The 12,864-nt window shown below is 39.4% G+C and overlaps 1 protein-coding gene across 5 annotated transcripts in view; it reads left to right on the plus strand.

Annotated features, from left to right (window-relative positions):
* Nucleotides 1-12,864, plus strand: part of ELMOD1 (ELMO domain containing 1) — a 62,377-nt gene that overhangs the window by 36,174 nt on the left and 13,339 nt on the right. For 4 of the 5 annotated variants that reach the window (XM_030560785.1, XM_030560816.1, XM_030560807.1 and 1 more), the window contains 4 exons: nt 3,460-3,589; nt 8,828-8,961; nt 10,241-10,309; nt 10,763-10,786. In XM_030560785.1, the coding sequence (XP_030416645.1) occupies nt 3,460-3,589; nt 8,828-8,961; nt 10,241-10,309; nt 10,763-10,786 (357 nt within the window). The remainder of the gene's footprint in view (nt 1-3,459; nt 3,590-8,827; nt 8,962-10,240; nt 10,310-10,762; nt 10,787-12,864) is intronic. The other variant, XM_030560799.1, reaches the window with a different exon arrangement.

Consider the following 12,864-nt stretch of genomic DNA (forward strand, 5'->3'; position numbering starts at 1 on the left):
TGATTCAGGTTGGGGCTGTCTGTAAGCGAGGACTGGCCTGCCTCCCCAAGTCTGTGAGAGTGAGGGATCATCCTTCAGAATAGGTTGTAGATCCTTGATGATGCACTGGTGATGTTCTGTTACTTTTTTTGTTGGGCCTGGGTACTCTTCTGGCTCTGTCAATCTGTTTCTTCACTTCAGCAGGTAGGTATTGTAGTTTTAAGAACACTTGATAAAGATCCTCTAGGTGTTTGTCTCTGTCTGAGGGATTGGAGCCTATCTTAGAGCTTGGCTGTAGACAATGGATTGTGTGATGTGGTCTGGATGAAAGCTGGGTATGCTCCACACTCTGCAGGTCTGAGCCCTTAGTGAACATAATTTTTCTAACCCTTGAATAAATATCTCCAACAGCAGGCATATTTTATAGAGGAGTGTATGAGTACGTATGTACTGTGTGTGTGTTAGGTAGCAAGGACTATAGTTAAGGTTGCCAAACGCTTTCTGTTATAAGACCTTGTTTTTAGTTGCTTATAAATTAGTCAAATTTTGACCATTTGGGCTGAAAATTTACATGCCAGCTATATACCTCGGGTTGAATTTTGTTGGGGAAATTTCAGGAAAAATTGTTCAGCCATTTCTCCAAATGAGATGAGAAAAAATATTGTTCTGTCCATGTTTTAAAAAAAAATAAATCTAAAAACTGCATGACTGAGAAGCTCTAGTGCCCCAATGCTTTGGAGCAAGGACTTGTCCTAGCACTTGAGATATACGCCTTTTACCATCTCTGTAAAAATTGGTTCAAATTTGGCCAAGTTTGCACATCTGAAAATCTGTTTCTACATTTACTCAGTAGAGACTTGTTAGAATTTGGTGGCAAAGTTTTTTCCAAAGATTCCATCTCTGCTGTGTGTACTCAGGGCCGGCGCTACCATTTAGGCAGCCTAGGCAATCACCTAGGGTGCCAGAATAAATGGTGGGCGCCGTTTTGCCAGAGGGGGCGGCAGGCGGCTCCGGTGGAGCTGCCGCAGTGGTGCCTGCGGAGGGTCCGGTGCTCCGCGGCTCCAGTGCAGCTGCCGCAGTGGTGCCTGCGGACAGTCGGCTGCTCGCGCGGCTCCGGTGGACCTCCCCCAGGAACGACTGCGGCAGCTCCACCAGAGCCGCGGAGCAGTGGACCCTCCACAGGCACCACTGCGGCAACTCCACCGGAGCCGCGGACCAGCGCGCGGGACGGCGAAATTCCCATCCGCCTAGGGCGCTCAAATCCCTTGCGCCGGTCCTGTGTGTACTCCATCCCAGGGCTGCAGAGGTGAATGGGACTTTTCCTGGAATTGCTGTTACTGCTAGCTAGGGGTTACTGGTGCCAAGAAAAGGAATTTAAGAGAAGAAAGATTCCTGGTCCTTTGCCCTCAGTGCTCCCCCTGCTTTTACCCTATCAGCAAGGATGAGAAAGAGGAAAGAGCCTGACTGGAATGCAAAGGTGTGAGGAGCGAGTCCTGGGGCGGAGGTGGTGGTGTGTGTGTATCAGGGAATGGAGAGATGAGGGGGAAGACTGGAACAAGGGGCTGAGGAGATGGAGAGGAGACTTTGTATATATGGTGGTGGATTCTCATCACTGGCAATTTTTAAATCAAGATTGGCATTTTTTTTAAACGTATGCTCTAGTTCAAACACAAATTATTTTGGGGCAGTTCTATGGCCTGTGTTATACCAGAGTTCAGACTAGATAACCACTATGGTCCCTTCTGACCTTGGAATCTATCCATACATCTATGTATTGATAGATATACTGTGTGTGTGTACTACAGACAAATTTAAAAAGTGTGTGTCCATAAGATTGTATAAATATAATTTTAAAAAAAAAGTAATTCTAATTTGAATAATTACTCGGTTTCAGTTGCCAGTGGTATTCTTCTTTCCCTGCTCTAAACTGTGATGTGTCATTGCTGTAGTTAAGTCCCATTATGGCAGCATTTTAGAATGAGGTGAAAGCATTTATATATAGTTTACTAAAGCACATTTTCATTCTTTGGATTGGAAGGTACTATAAAAATGAAGCATATAAACACCAAAGGAGGAGGAGACTTGTTTAGGGTAGACCAAGAATGTATAACTAGGAGTCATAGTATGAAACTGAGGCAAGGAAAAATATCCTAATGAATATCAGTTCCACTCAGTGGAACAGTCTTCAAGGATAAGAAGTGGAAGTTTTTATGTTCAAGTCATTTAATACTACAATAGATTAAACGAAGTACTGAACAGGACAGTCTTGCATTTTTAGAGAAATGGACCTAATAGATCTTATCTCTGATATCTTTGATTTAGTGGCATGCAAACGGCACTGAAATTAAGGGGATTGTGCTTTCCTTACTCATGTTAGGGATTATATTAATTTGAGATTTTATGGAAATGTCTTTTAAATACCTGCCTAAATATTCATAGCGTGTTTCTATATGCAATACGAAAGGTATTGGTATTCAATAACATTAGTATATAATTGCATTTAATAATATGCTTTAGACTGTCCAACCTAACACTTGAATAAATTGCCGTAATTTAAAGCAGTAGAAGCCTAGTGACTTTTAAATGGTGCATAAAAATCCTAAAATGTTTTGACTTATAATAGAGTGAAAACAGAACCATTATAGCAGTTCTCAGCATGTGAGGCAAAAAATGACGACCTAAGGGCAGATCCCATAAAGGCTGCATAAGACGCATTAGTTCAGCCTTTTTGCTCTATTGTGTGGGATTTTGTGACATGGAAACAAAACATAGTTTTAATGATTAATTCAATGTGAATTTTTTAGTTCATAGCTGTCTCAGAGCTTTTTTTGAGAAGCTGTGGTTTGCGTGAAGGGAAAAATCTGATGCAGTCCTTTTTAGCAGGCGTCCACACGGCTGCTGTATACAGTCAGAATGGGATGTTAACAAATGTGAGAGATTTCACTGCTGTTCTTGGGGGAGAGGGGGCGTAGAATTAACTTACAAAGAAAGTCCAAATACTAAAGAGAGCTAGTAAATGGCAAAATTGTGCCGTGTACAAGATCTCTTTAAATAGGGTGACCATCCGTCCCGTTTTTAAAGGCACATTTCCGTTTTTGAGGACTTATTCTTATAGGTGCCTATTACCCCTCACCCCCTGTCCTGTTTTTTCACAGTTGCTATGTGGTAATCCTATCTTTAAATGTAGTTTTTCTAGTAAGAAGAATTGTCCCCATTAAAATTCTTCCTCCGTAATTAAACTTATTAAAGCTTTTGATTCATTGAGGATATTCATATAATTTAAGGTTTCAGTGGTAGCCATGTTAAATGGTAGTCTGTATCAGCAAAAAAATGAGGCGTCCTTGTGGCATCTTAGAGACTAACAAATTTATTTGGGCATAAGCGGGTTCTAGCCCACGAAAGCTTATGCCCAAATATATAAATTAAGTGTCTGTGTACAGTATAGTACCCTACCTCATTGTTTGACTTCTTTTTGCTTAGGTTAGGAGTATCTCTTCAGGCCTGTCTCCTACAGATTGTAGGGTACAGAAATCTGGTTGCAGAGGTTGAAAAGCTGCGCAGAGAGCCATATGATTCAGAGAATCCCCAACATGAAGAGATGCTTCTAAAGGTGAGCGCTGAAATCACTTTGACATGGAACACTTGCTTCCTGGTGATTCCACATGCCCTATTTGTAAAAGCGTCATACACAGTTTCCACAGGTACTTCTTAACTTCCTCCGTGCTCTCTTAAAATGGCATATTTCAGCAGTATTCATCAACACAGGTTGTAAGTTGCTAGACATGCAGCTACCCTGCACTTATTTATGAACACTATCGTGGATTTACAGGCTCTGTGCTATGCCCCAGCCTTTAAACAGTCAGACCTTCAGGGGCTCACACTTTTCCAGAAGGGCTGGCCACTTGCCCTCAACTCCTCTGAGACTGGCCTTTGGGATCCAACAATCCCTGTTTCTTGGCATGAGCTCATAACTGTGAATCCAGTTGAGGTAGACTCCTGTTCAGAGATTTTCTACACCCTTTGGGGATCAGTGCACATCAGTAAGTAGAACCAGCAGCAACAGGAAATCTTTTTTCCAAAGCTGGGTAGGTTTTAATAGTCAGCTGGAATACAATGTTGGGAAGTCCTTAGGTTAGCAGAGAGAACAAAAGGTTAAGACAGGATTCATATTGGCTAAAGTCAGGGCTCCATTAGGCCAGCTTGTTCTGGAATCCATCTTAGCACTCTCACGCTGTCCTTTCATCTCTCAGTGCTAAGTGAAAGTGCCTGTATGTCTGAGAACCCTGTACTTGTCACAGGCCCCTGACACCTTCACCAACAAAGGCCAGCTTGTTATGGAATCCATTTTAGCACTCTCACACTTTCCCTTTGTCTCTCAGTCCCAAGTGAAAGCGCCTGTATGTCATAGAACCCTGTACTTGTCACAGGCCCTGACACCTTCACCAACAAATCATCAAGTATAAACTCCTGGGGCACTATAACAAGCTTAACATGGAGTCAGACTGTCATCTTGTGTACTCCAATCTGTCTTGCCACCCAGGTAAACTTCCCTTTGTGACAGAGATGGTACCTTACATCATGAATCACAGCAATATTCAGGCTACTTCCAGTCCCAGAGGACCAGCCACTTTTTCCCCAGGTCAAATGCACCTTAGATATCACACCAAAGACAACGCTGTAGTCAGTCCTATAATAAACTATGTACAGATTTAATGAAAAGAAAAGGAAATTAGAGAGTTACTTGCAAGGTTAAAGCTGATAAACATACAATGACAAATGAGTTCCAATCGTAAGTTTTAAAAAAAAGTAATGGAAACTTCTATAATAAGCAGCAAAGAGTCCTGTGGCACCTTATAGACTAACAGATGTATTGGAGCATGAGCTTTCTCTATAATAAGCAAGCTCTATATGTCCTTTAGGGATAATCCAGGGTAAGCACTAGGGATCTTTTGCTTATGCCTAATAATCCTTGCTCCCTAGAGTCCGAGCAGCATAAACACATAGTTCCTCCTTGTTAGAGGTTTTTATTCCTTTTCCCTCCTTCTGCTCTGAGCGGCAAACTTGGCTGATGAGAGGAATCCAGTTGCAAGACTCATCTTCATGGGGGAGGGAGAGTAAACAACAAAGTCTTTTGTCCTCTTTAATGTTCCACTGTAACCCTTCTGGTGTCAATGGACCTTCCTCCTTGGGAAGGACATAACATCATCTGTTGGAGACCAGCATTTCACACTACAGTAGAACCTCAGAGTTATGAACACTTCAGGGATGGAGGTTGTTTGTAATTCTGGATTGTTTGTAATTCTGAACAAAATGTTATGGTGGTTCTTTCAAAAGTCCACAACTGAACGTTGACTTAATATAGCTTTGAAACTTTTCTTTGCCGAAATAAAATGCTGCTTTTAACCGTCTTAATTTAAATGAAACAAGCACCGAAACAGTTTCCTTACATGGTCGCATTTTTTTTTTCAACTTTTCCTTTATTTTTATTTTTTGGTAGTTTAACACAGTACTGTGCTGTTCAGTGTTTGCTTTTTATTGCTTTTTTTTGCTTTTTATTGTGTACTTGTGCTTCCAGATGAGGTGTGTAGTTCACCAGTCAGTTCATAACTCTGGTGTTCGTAACTCTGAGCTTCTACTGTAGTTAATGTCTCTCTCCTGTCTGGTGATCTACACAGTTAGAGGCTTACAGTGCAAACACTTACAATGTGGGATACAGATGTTATAAGTGAGATTAGTGCATGCAGCAACTCACAAGCATTCAGTAAAGTCTGAACACGTACTTGTAATTCTCACACCTATTTTAACAGTACTAACACACAGGTGAGCCAGACTGATTTCAGCTGTGTATTTGTCAGTATTCAATGGAGGCCAAGGGACCTTGGCATGGCCTGGCACCAGGTCTGTCAGTGTCAGACCTTTGTTGTAGGAGAAGCATTTTAACTCCTCTGCTCCCAGAGGGTAAGAATGCAAAGTTTGATGGGAGAGACGCATGTTCACAAAAATTATGCCAAAAATTCCCACTTTTGTCACCAACACAAAGCCTAGAAATATGGTCTGCCATTTGGACGCGCCCACAGATGTCTATCACTTACCTGACTGACAATCCCACGCTCTTGCTGCCTTTGGCAATAGAACTGAGCTGTCATTTTTGTACCGAAGGAATGTCTGAACAATTCCTTCAAGCAAAGAACCAAGTTCGTTTTTCTCCAACATTAGGCAAAGTAAATTCTCTTGTTTCTGAATGTGTTGACTTCTTACACCAGAAGCAGACCTCCAGCTATGATTATTTCAAAATCAGGTGTGTGGGGGTTGAATATATATTAAAAACTCATATATAATAATACACAATTAAAGTAATATTGCAGTCAGTCAGCTCTGGTTTCCAGGTTATACAGAGCCAAAACTGACTAGTTTAGTGAGTTTTTAATGCTGCTCTTCAGAATCATTGTTGGCAGCAGTGAAACTGATAGGAATCAGATCAGAATCACTATGCAATTCTTTGGGGACCGCCCTGTGCTTAAGCAGAAGCAGGCACTCGCCTTATTCACTAAAGAACAGGGCTCAAAAACAGAAACTGTGGGATGGGATAGGGTAGCAGAGACACCTTCCTTGTAGCAGCCAGAGCTGAAGAAGGAGTAGAGTAATGGGAAAAGTATCTATTGCCATAATGATTCAGCCCAATGTTTCATGTAGTCCAGTATCCTGTCTCTGAAAATGGCCAGGACCAGATGCTTCAGAGAAGGTACAAGAAGCTCTGCAATTTTACTGGCGAGGGGATAACCTGCCCCCAAGGAAAAGTTTCCTCTTAACACACCTATTTCACCCAGCAAATTCCTGAAATAGAGCTCTTATCATCATGAATAAACTTGAACAGTCTTTGAAAAACAAACATTTGATTGTTTTATTAAAAGTTATAATTGGTATCTCTGAATAGCACCATCATCTGCAACATCATTTGTAACTTTGCAGAATGATAGCCTAGGGAGAGTCATTTCAAGGAGTCACTTGGGAGTCATTGAAATCCATGGGAGGTAAGTGCCTAAGTGCTTTAGAAAATCCCAGTAAGCACTTAACTGCATCTTTGAGTCCCTAAACAATTTTAAAAACCTGGCCTCCCCCAAGTGCCTGAATCTCTTTGGAATGTAGGCTCCTAAATCATATAGGTGCTTTTGAAAAATTTTTCTCCTAAATTAGAACTAAAGCCAGATGGAAACTGATTGTAATAAGAAAAATATTTGTGAAAATTTCATTTTAAACAGTAAAGTTCTTCCTGTTTTTAAAATAAGGACATTGATGTCCAGTCTCCACTATTTGCCTCCCATACCATTTATCAAGCATCAGTTTGCAGCATGCTTTCAACATAAGAGTTAGTGAATACCAAATAGCAGTCTGTCTGGGGCTTCGATTTGTTTTCAGTTCACATCAGGGAAGATTAGGTTGATTCCTCCTCATTGTTTCTAGACATTCTGATTAAATGATCTCTCCAGTGGGAAATTCTCCTAGTTCTTAATGGTTATTATTTATTCATGTTACCAGAAGGACATTTTGTGAGATAAGGTAAAGATTTATCCAATGTGATTGAACTAGCGAAGAATAATATTGATGCAGTGAATACTGTTGCTGGCTGTATAAGCAAGAATTTGGAAATGTGCTTAAAATATTACATGCTGTTGCATACCATGATAAAACAGGAAATGTTAATAAAGATAAAGCTTATTTTTTTTAAAAGTTGAACAAATGGTTTTATAAAGTTTTTAAAAAATTAAACTGCATTTTGAATTCTAGAATGTGAAGTTTCTGTAATATTATAAATTATGAGTTCTGGAATTTCATTTCCCCTCCTAGTATTTAATGATTTTTTGCACTTCAAGAATGCTTTTTCATACGAGTGCTCCTTGAGACATTGGTCAAGAATATCTGAGTGAGCTGATGATACGGTGATAGTAGATTTTAGATTAACAACAATTGTCTTATTCACATCAGAATGAGAAAATGTATTGTTTTACGCCATGGTACATAAATATGTACATCGTGTGCCTCTTATTTGAATAATCCTGCCAATTTAAGCATTTTATTGGGTGTCCATCATTGTGGCATCTAGGCATGGTATTCACTGTGGATGTAGTTTCATAAACGGCTTTAAAATGGCGATTGTAAAAAGATATGTAGGAGCAAAGGCATCTAAAATGCCTATGAAAATGACACATCTCTCTGACTATCTATTCCCACAACTAGATACTGTGGACCAATGAAACTTGGTTGATTTACACCAGTTTGTTCAATCATGGTAACTTTTTCTTTTGTTGTTTTTATGTGAGCTCAGTGAAGGCCTCGTCCCTGAATTAAGTATGAAGGTGAACTATGCCATTCCTGTTCAGGTTTTTCTCTTTTATAGTTTCAGTGCAGTGTTAGCCAAGTCACCACTCTCAATTCCTGATAATTCTAGAGTATTGCATAAGATGTATCAGAAAAGATTGCTGCAGAGCCTTATGGAACTGAGAAGATTGATTGCCTGCTGGCATGTCAGTTATTTACAACAAAATGCTAACGTATTTCTGACTCTGCTTATGGAGGCAGTTTCTATTTCGATGCCTAAAGTATAAAGAAACAAGTGCTTGTGAGGGTTTGTACAACTCTTGTATAATGTCAGAGGGGGTTTCCTAGGGTAGTATTTGAATTGTTTGCAGTATTAAAGAAAAATTTTTAGAGGCTGGTACCTGGCCACAGGCTCTTGTTGCTGAATGCTATGCATAGTGATGCACTTAGGTTGCATGGAGAATTTCATAAAAATAAAGACCTATTATATACATGGAAAACTTAATCGTTAACTTCTCTGTAATATTCCTAGTTATGGAAATGTTTGAAGCCTGATTGCCCATTGGAAGCTCGGATTTCGAAGCAGTGGTGTGAAATTGGTTTCCAAGGAGACGATCCTAAAACAGATTTTAGAGGGATGGGCCTCCTGGGATTATATAACCTGTTGTAAGTAGATATACAGATACTTGAGTTTGAAGATGTAATGCTACTTCTACTAATATAACACAAATGTTGATATTGTTAAAAGTTTATAGGCATAATTCCTGAAACACTAAAGACTCATCTCAGAAAACTGTGCCAAATAAAACAATTTTATCTTGAGATAGAAATATTTCTTAAAAACCTTAAGCCACGAATCTTGAAATTTAGACAATGCACATGGTTTACTGTGGTATTTCTGTTTATGTTGAGTTTGTACTCATTTGTGAAACATTAAACAAACATGAGAACAGAAACATTTCCATTAAGCATATAGCATTTATTTTATTTTATAGTATTTTTTGTGTGTAGAGATATACTCTGTAAGAAATATAAAAATCTTGTTTGTTTGCCTATATATGTTTGCTCCTTTGAGGAGTTTTGTTCTGACTTATTGGTTGGAACTGAAAAAAATGCCATCACTGTTAGTTATTGTCTGTAGTTAGATCACATTCAATCTTATAATTAGACCCTGAAAAAAAAAATCTGATTGCTTTGGTGAATTTTAAATAGCCTTTTATTTTTTCGTTATTTGCTACCATAATATCTGTCCGTTTGATTTTTGACATCTCAGTATTAAATAACACAAAAATCCTGTGCTGCTTCTGTCCCTTGATCTAAAGATATCTAAGTATTTTACAATTGTTTAATAAACTACTCCTCACAACATCCCTGTGAGGTCAGGAAAATGTTTTTCATGGTGCAGAGTGGGAATCAGAAAGGTTCAGTGACTCAGCCAATGTCGGTCTGTGGCACAGCTTATCTTAGAATTCCAGCTCCTGGTTCCAAATTCTACTCTTTGATCGCAAAAGAAATCATTCCCATTGTACTTGGCATTGTGGTATTGTGACGGCCAGTCTTAGCTGACAATTTGGGAACTGAACTGAGGCTCTCCAGAGCTAAAAGCAGGAGCTGCTACAGTTTGAGCTCAAGTGCCACAGCTCTGTAGCTGGGGCTATAACAGACTCCTATCCTGTGCATATCAGGGACAGAGGTGGGACATGTAACATGCACTCCTTAATATGTACATAAAGATATCTGGATACTTTATATATACACACTGATCATTTTAAAAATATATTATCAATATATTAAAGCATTTTATATACCATCGTATATATGCAGAACTGCCCTTGGCAATATTTGAAAGTATTGGGACTATTGTATGAGCATAGCTTGCCAGCATTAAGAATTTCCTGACTTTGTTCGCAAATTGCATTAAGTATTTTAATGTGTGCACCTACAGGTATTTTGCTGAACGGGATGCTGCAGTAGCTCAGCAAGTTCTCTCTGATTCCCTTCAGCCGAAATACAGGTAATGCTTGAGGCTAACAATAAATTGACTTCAAATAAATTTTTGTTAGACTTGTGTGCTCAGGTATTGCCATATGCTGTCTCTGGGGCTGTCTACGTGGAGAGTTAATGCACGGCACAGTGGGGTGTAAATCTACAGCACCCTAGCCCTGCTGTGCACTAACTGGCCGTACAGACCCTGCTGTCATGTACTAAAAGTTCCCTAGTGCGCTTTGACCTACTGCTGTTTGAAATGCTAACTGTCCTTATAGGCAAGCCCTGTCTCTAAATTAAAATAGCTAGCTACTGTAAATTAATCAGATTGAGAGGACAAACTCATGTATTTCATGTACTGAATCAAACATAGTTTATTTTATTGCTAAATATTTTCATTTTATTCCATATTCTTTTAATTTTAAGCTACTTATCTTTTTATGTGCTTTTCTTTAATTCTCTCTTGTCTTTCACCATGAAGGGACATCACTAAAGAGGAGCTGAGGTATTGTTTTCTCTCCTTTCAGTTTTGTAAGCTTTTACATGTAAATAAAGATCAAACCATATTTGGAGTAAACCCAACATTTATCCAAGTATTCTCCAAGAGTGTACTTGATGTATTCCCTTCTTTAGCTCAATGCTGCAGTGGTCACCAAATCTTACTGGCTGCACAAGGATATGGTGCAATTAAACATGCTGATGTGTATAAGATCAAATGTCAGCCTTGCTTCATCATATTTAAAGCAGATTCTGCGTATTGTAGCTACAACTGGACAAATTATTTGTTGCAAATAAAATGTGTGACAAATTTAGCTCTTTAATTAAAATTCTCAGGACATGCAAACAGTTCCAGACTTCTGTAACCCTGACTTACTAGTCAGAAGTATTTGCCGAATAGTTTGGGCTAACAGTTTTAAGCTTACAAGTTGTTCATATCAACTGTCTGCTATTCCTTAATTGTGATCACCTGGCTACATTAGCACTGCCATGCCAGTGTCAGATACGTTAGAAGAAGGTGCAAGAAGCTAATCTAATGGGTAATAATGGAAAAGCCTATCTGTAGGGAAAGTTTCTGCCCCTCTTCCCCAAAAGCTCAGGCGCACAGTTGCCCAAAAGAACAAAAATGTTTATTCCTTGTGTTCTCATTATCCATATAAAGAATCCATTTTTTAGTCCTGCTAAGCTCTTGGCCTCTAATACCTTGTGACAATGAGTTCCATGTGCATTGCATAAAATATCACTTCGTGTTATCATTTTTAAATTTTTTTGTGTCAATGGACATCTCCTTGCTCTTGTAGTAAGAGAATATGAAAATTGGAGCAATCAATTAACTTCTCTATGCAGTTCCTTAATTTATATACATCTATCGTGTGTCCCCTTTAATTCATCTCATTGCTAAATGTTTGTGTAATATACAAGGCAAGCACAAAGTATTATTAAGGCCTGTCAGAACCAGCAATAGGAATAGGATTTGAGACTACCTGACTCCTAGGTCAGTAGTCTTTTTATATCTTATACATTTTTATTTAAGCAATGAGTGGGGGCGGGGGAGTCCATACAGAAGTTATAGCTTTCAGAGTGGTAGCAGTATTAATGTGTATCAGCAAAAACAGTGAGGAGTCCTTGTGGCACCTTAGAGACTAACAAATTTATTTGGGCATAAGCTTTTGTGGGCTAAAACCCACTTCATCAGATGCAGGGAGTGGAACATACAGGAGCAGGTATAAATACATGAAAGAATGGGAGTTGCCTTGCCAAGTGTGAGGTCAGTCTAATAAGACAATTCACTTAACAGGATACCAAGACAGGAAAGATAACTTTTGAAGTGGTAATGAGTAGTCCATTTCAGACACTTGACAAGAAGTTAGGGGGAAATTAGTATTGGGGAAAATAGGTTCAGATTTTGTAATGACCCAACCACTCCCAGTCTTTATTCAGGCCTAATTTGATGGTATCTAGTTTGCAAATTAATTCCAGTTCTGCAGTTTCACGTTGGAGTCTATTTCTGAAGTTTTTTTGTTGAAGAATTGCCACTTTTAAGTCTGTTATTGAATGACCAGAAAGATTGAAGTGTTCTCCTACTGATTTCTCAATGTTATGATTCCTAATGTCAGATTTGTGTCCATTTATTCTTTTGCATAGAGACTGTCTGGTTTGGCCAATGTAAATGGCAGAGGGGCATTGCTGGCACATGATGGCATATATTGCATTCGTAGTTGTGAAGGTGAAAGAGCCTCTGATGGTGTGGCTGATGCGATTAGATCCTATGATGGTGTCCCTTGAATAGATATGTGGACAGAGTTGGCACCAGGGTTTGTTGCAGGGTTGCTTACAGACAGCCCCCCAACCTGCAGCAATACTATACACCGCACAGCAAAAACACCAAACTAGGAACCACACAGCAGAAACACCAAACTATATGCCAAACTAGGAACCAAACCCTGCAACAGACTCCAGTGCCAACTCTGTCTGCATATCTATTCAAGGGACACCATCATAGGACCTTATCACATCAACCACACCATCAGGGTCAGCCATAATCACCATCAGTAATAACCACCAAGAAATGTTAAATAAAATCAT

The sequence above is a fragment of the Gopherus evgoodei genome, chromosome 1 (genome assembly GCF_007399415.2).
Source record: "Gopherus evgoodei ecotype Sinaloan lineage chromosome 1, rGopEvg1_v1.p, whole genome shotgun sequence".
NCBI classification, from domain to species: Eukaryota; Metazoa; Chordata; order Testudines; family Testudinidae; genus Gopherus; species Gopherus evgoodei.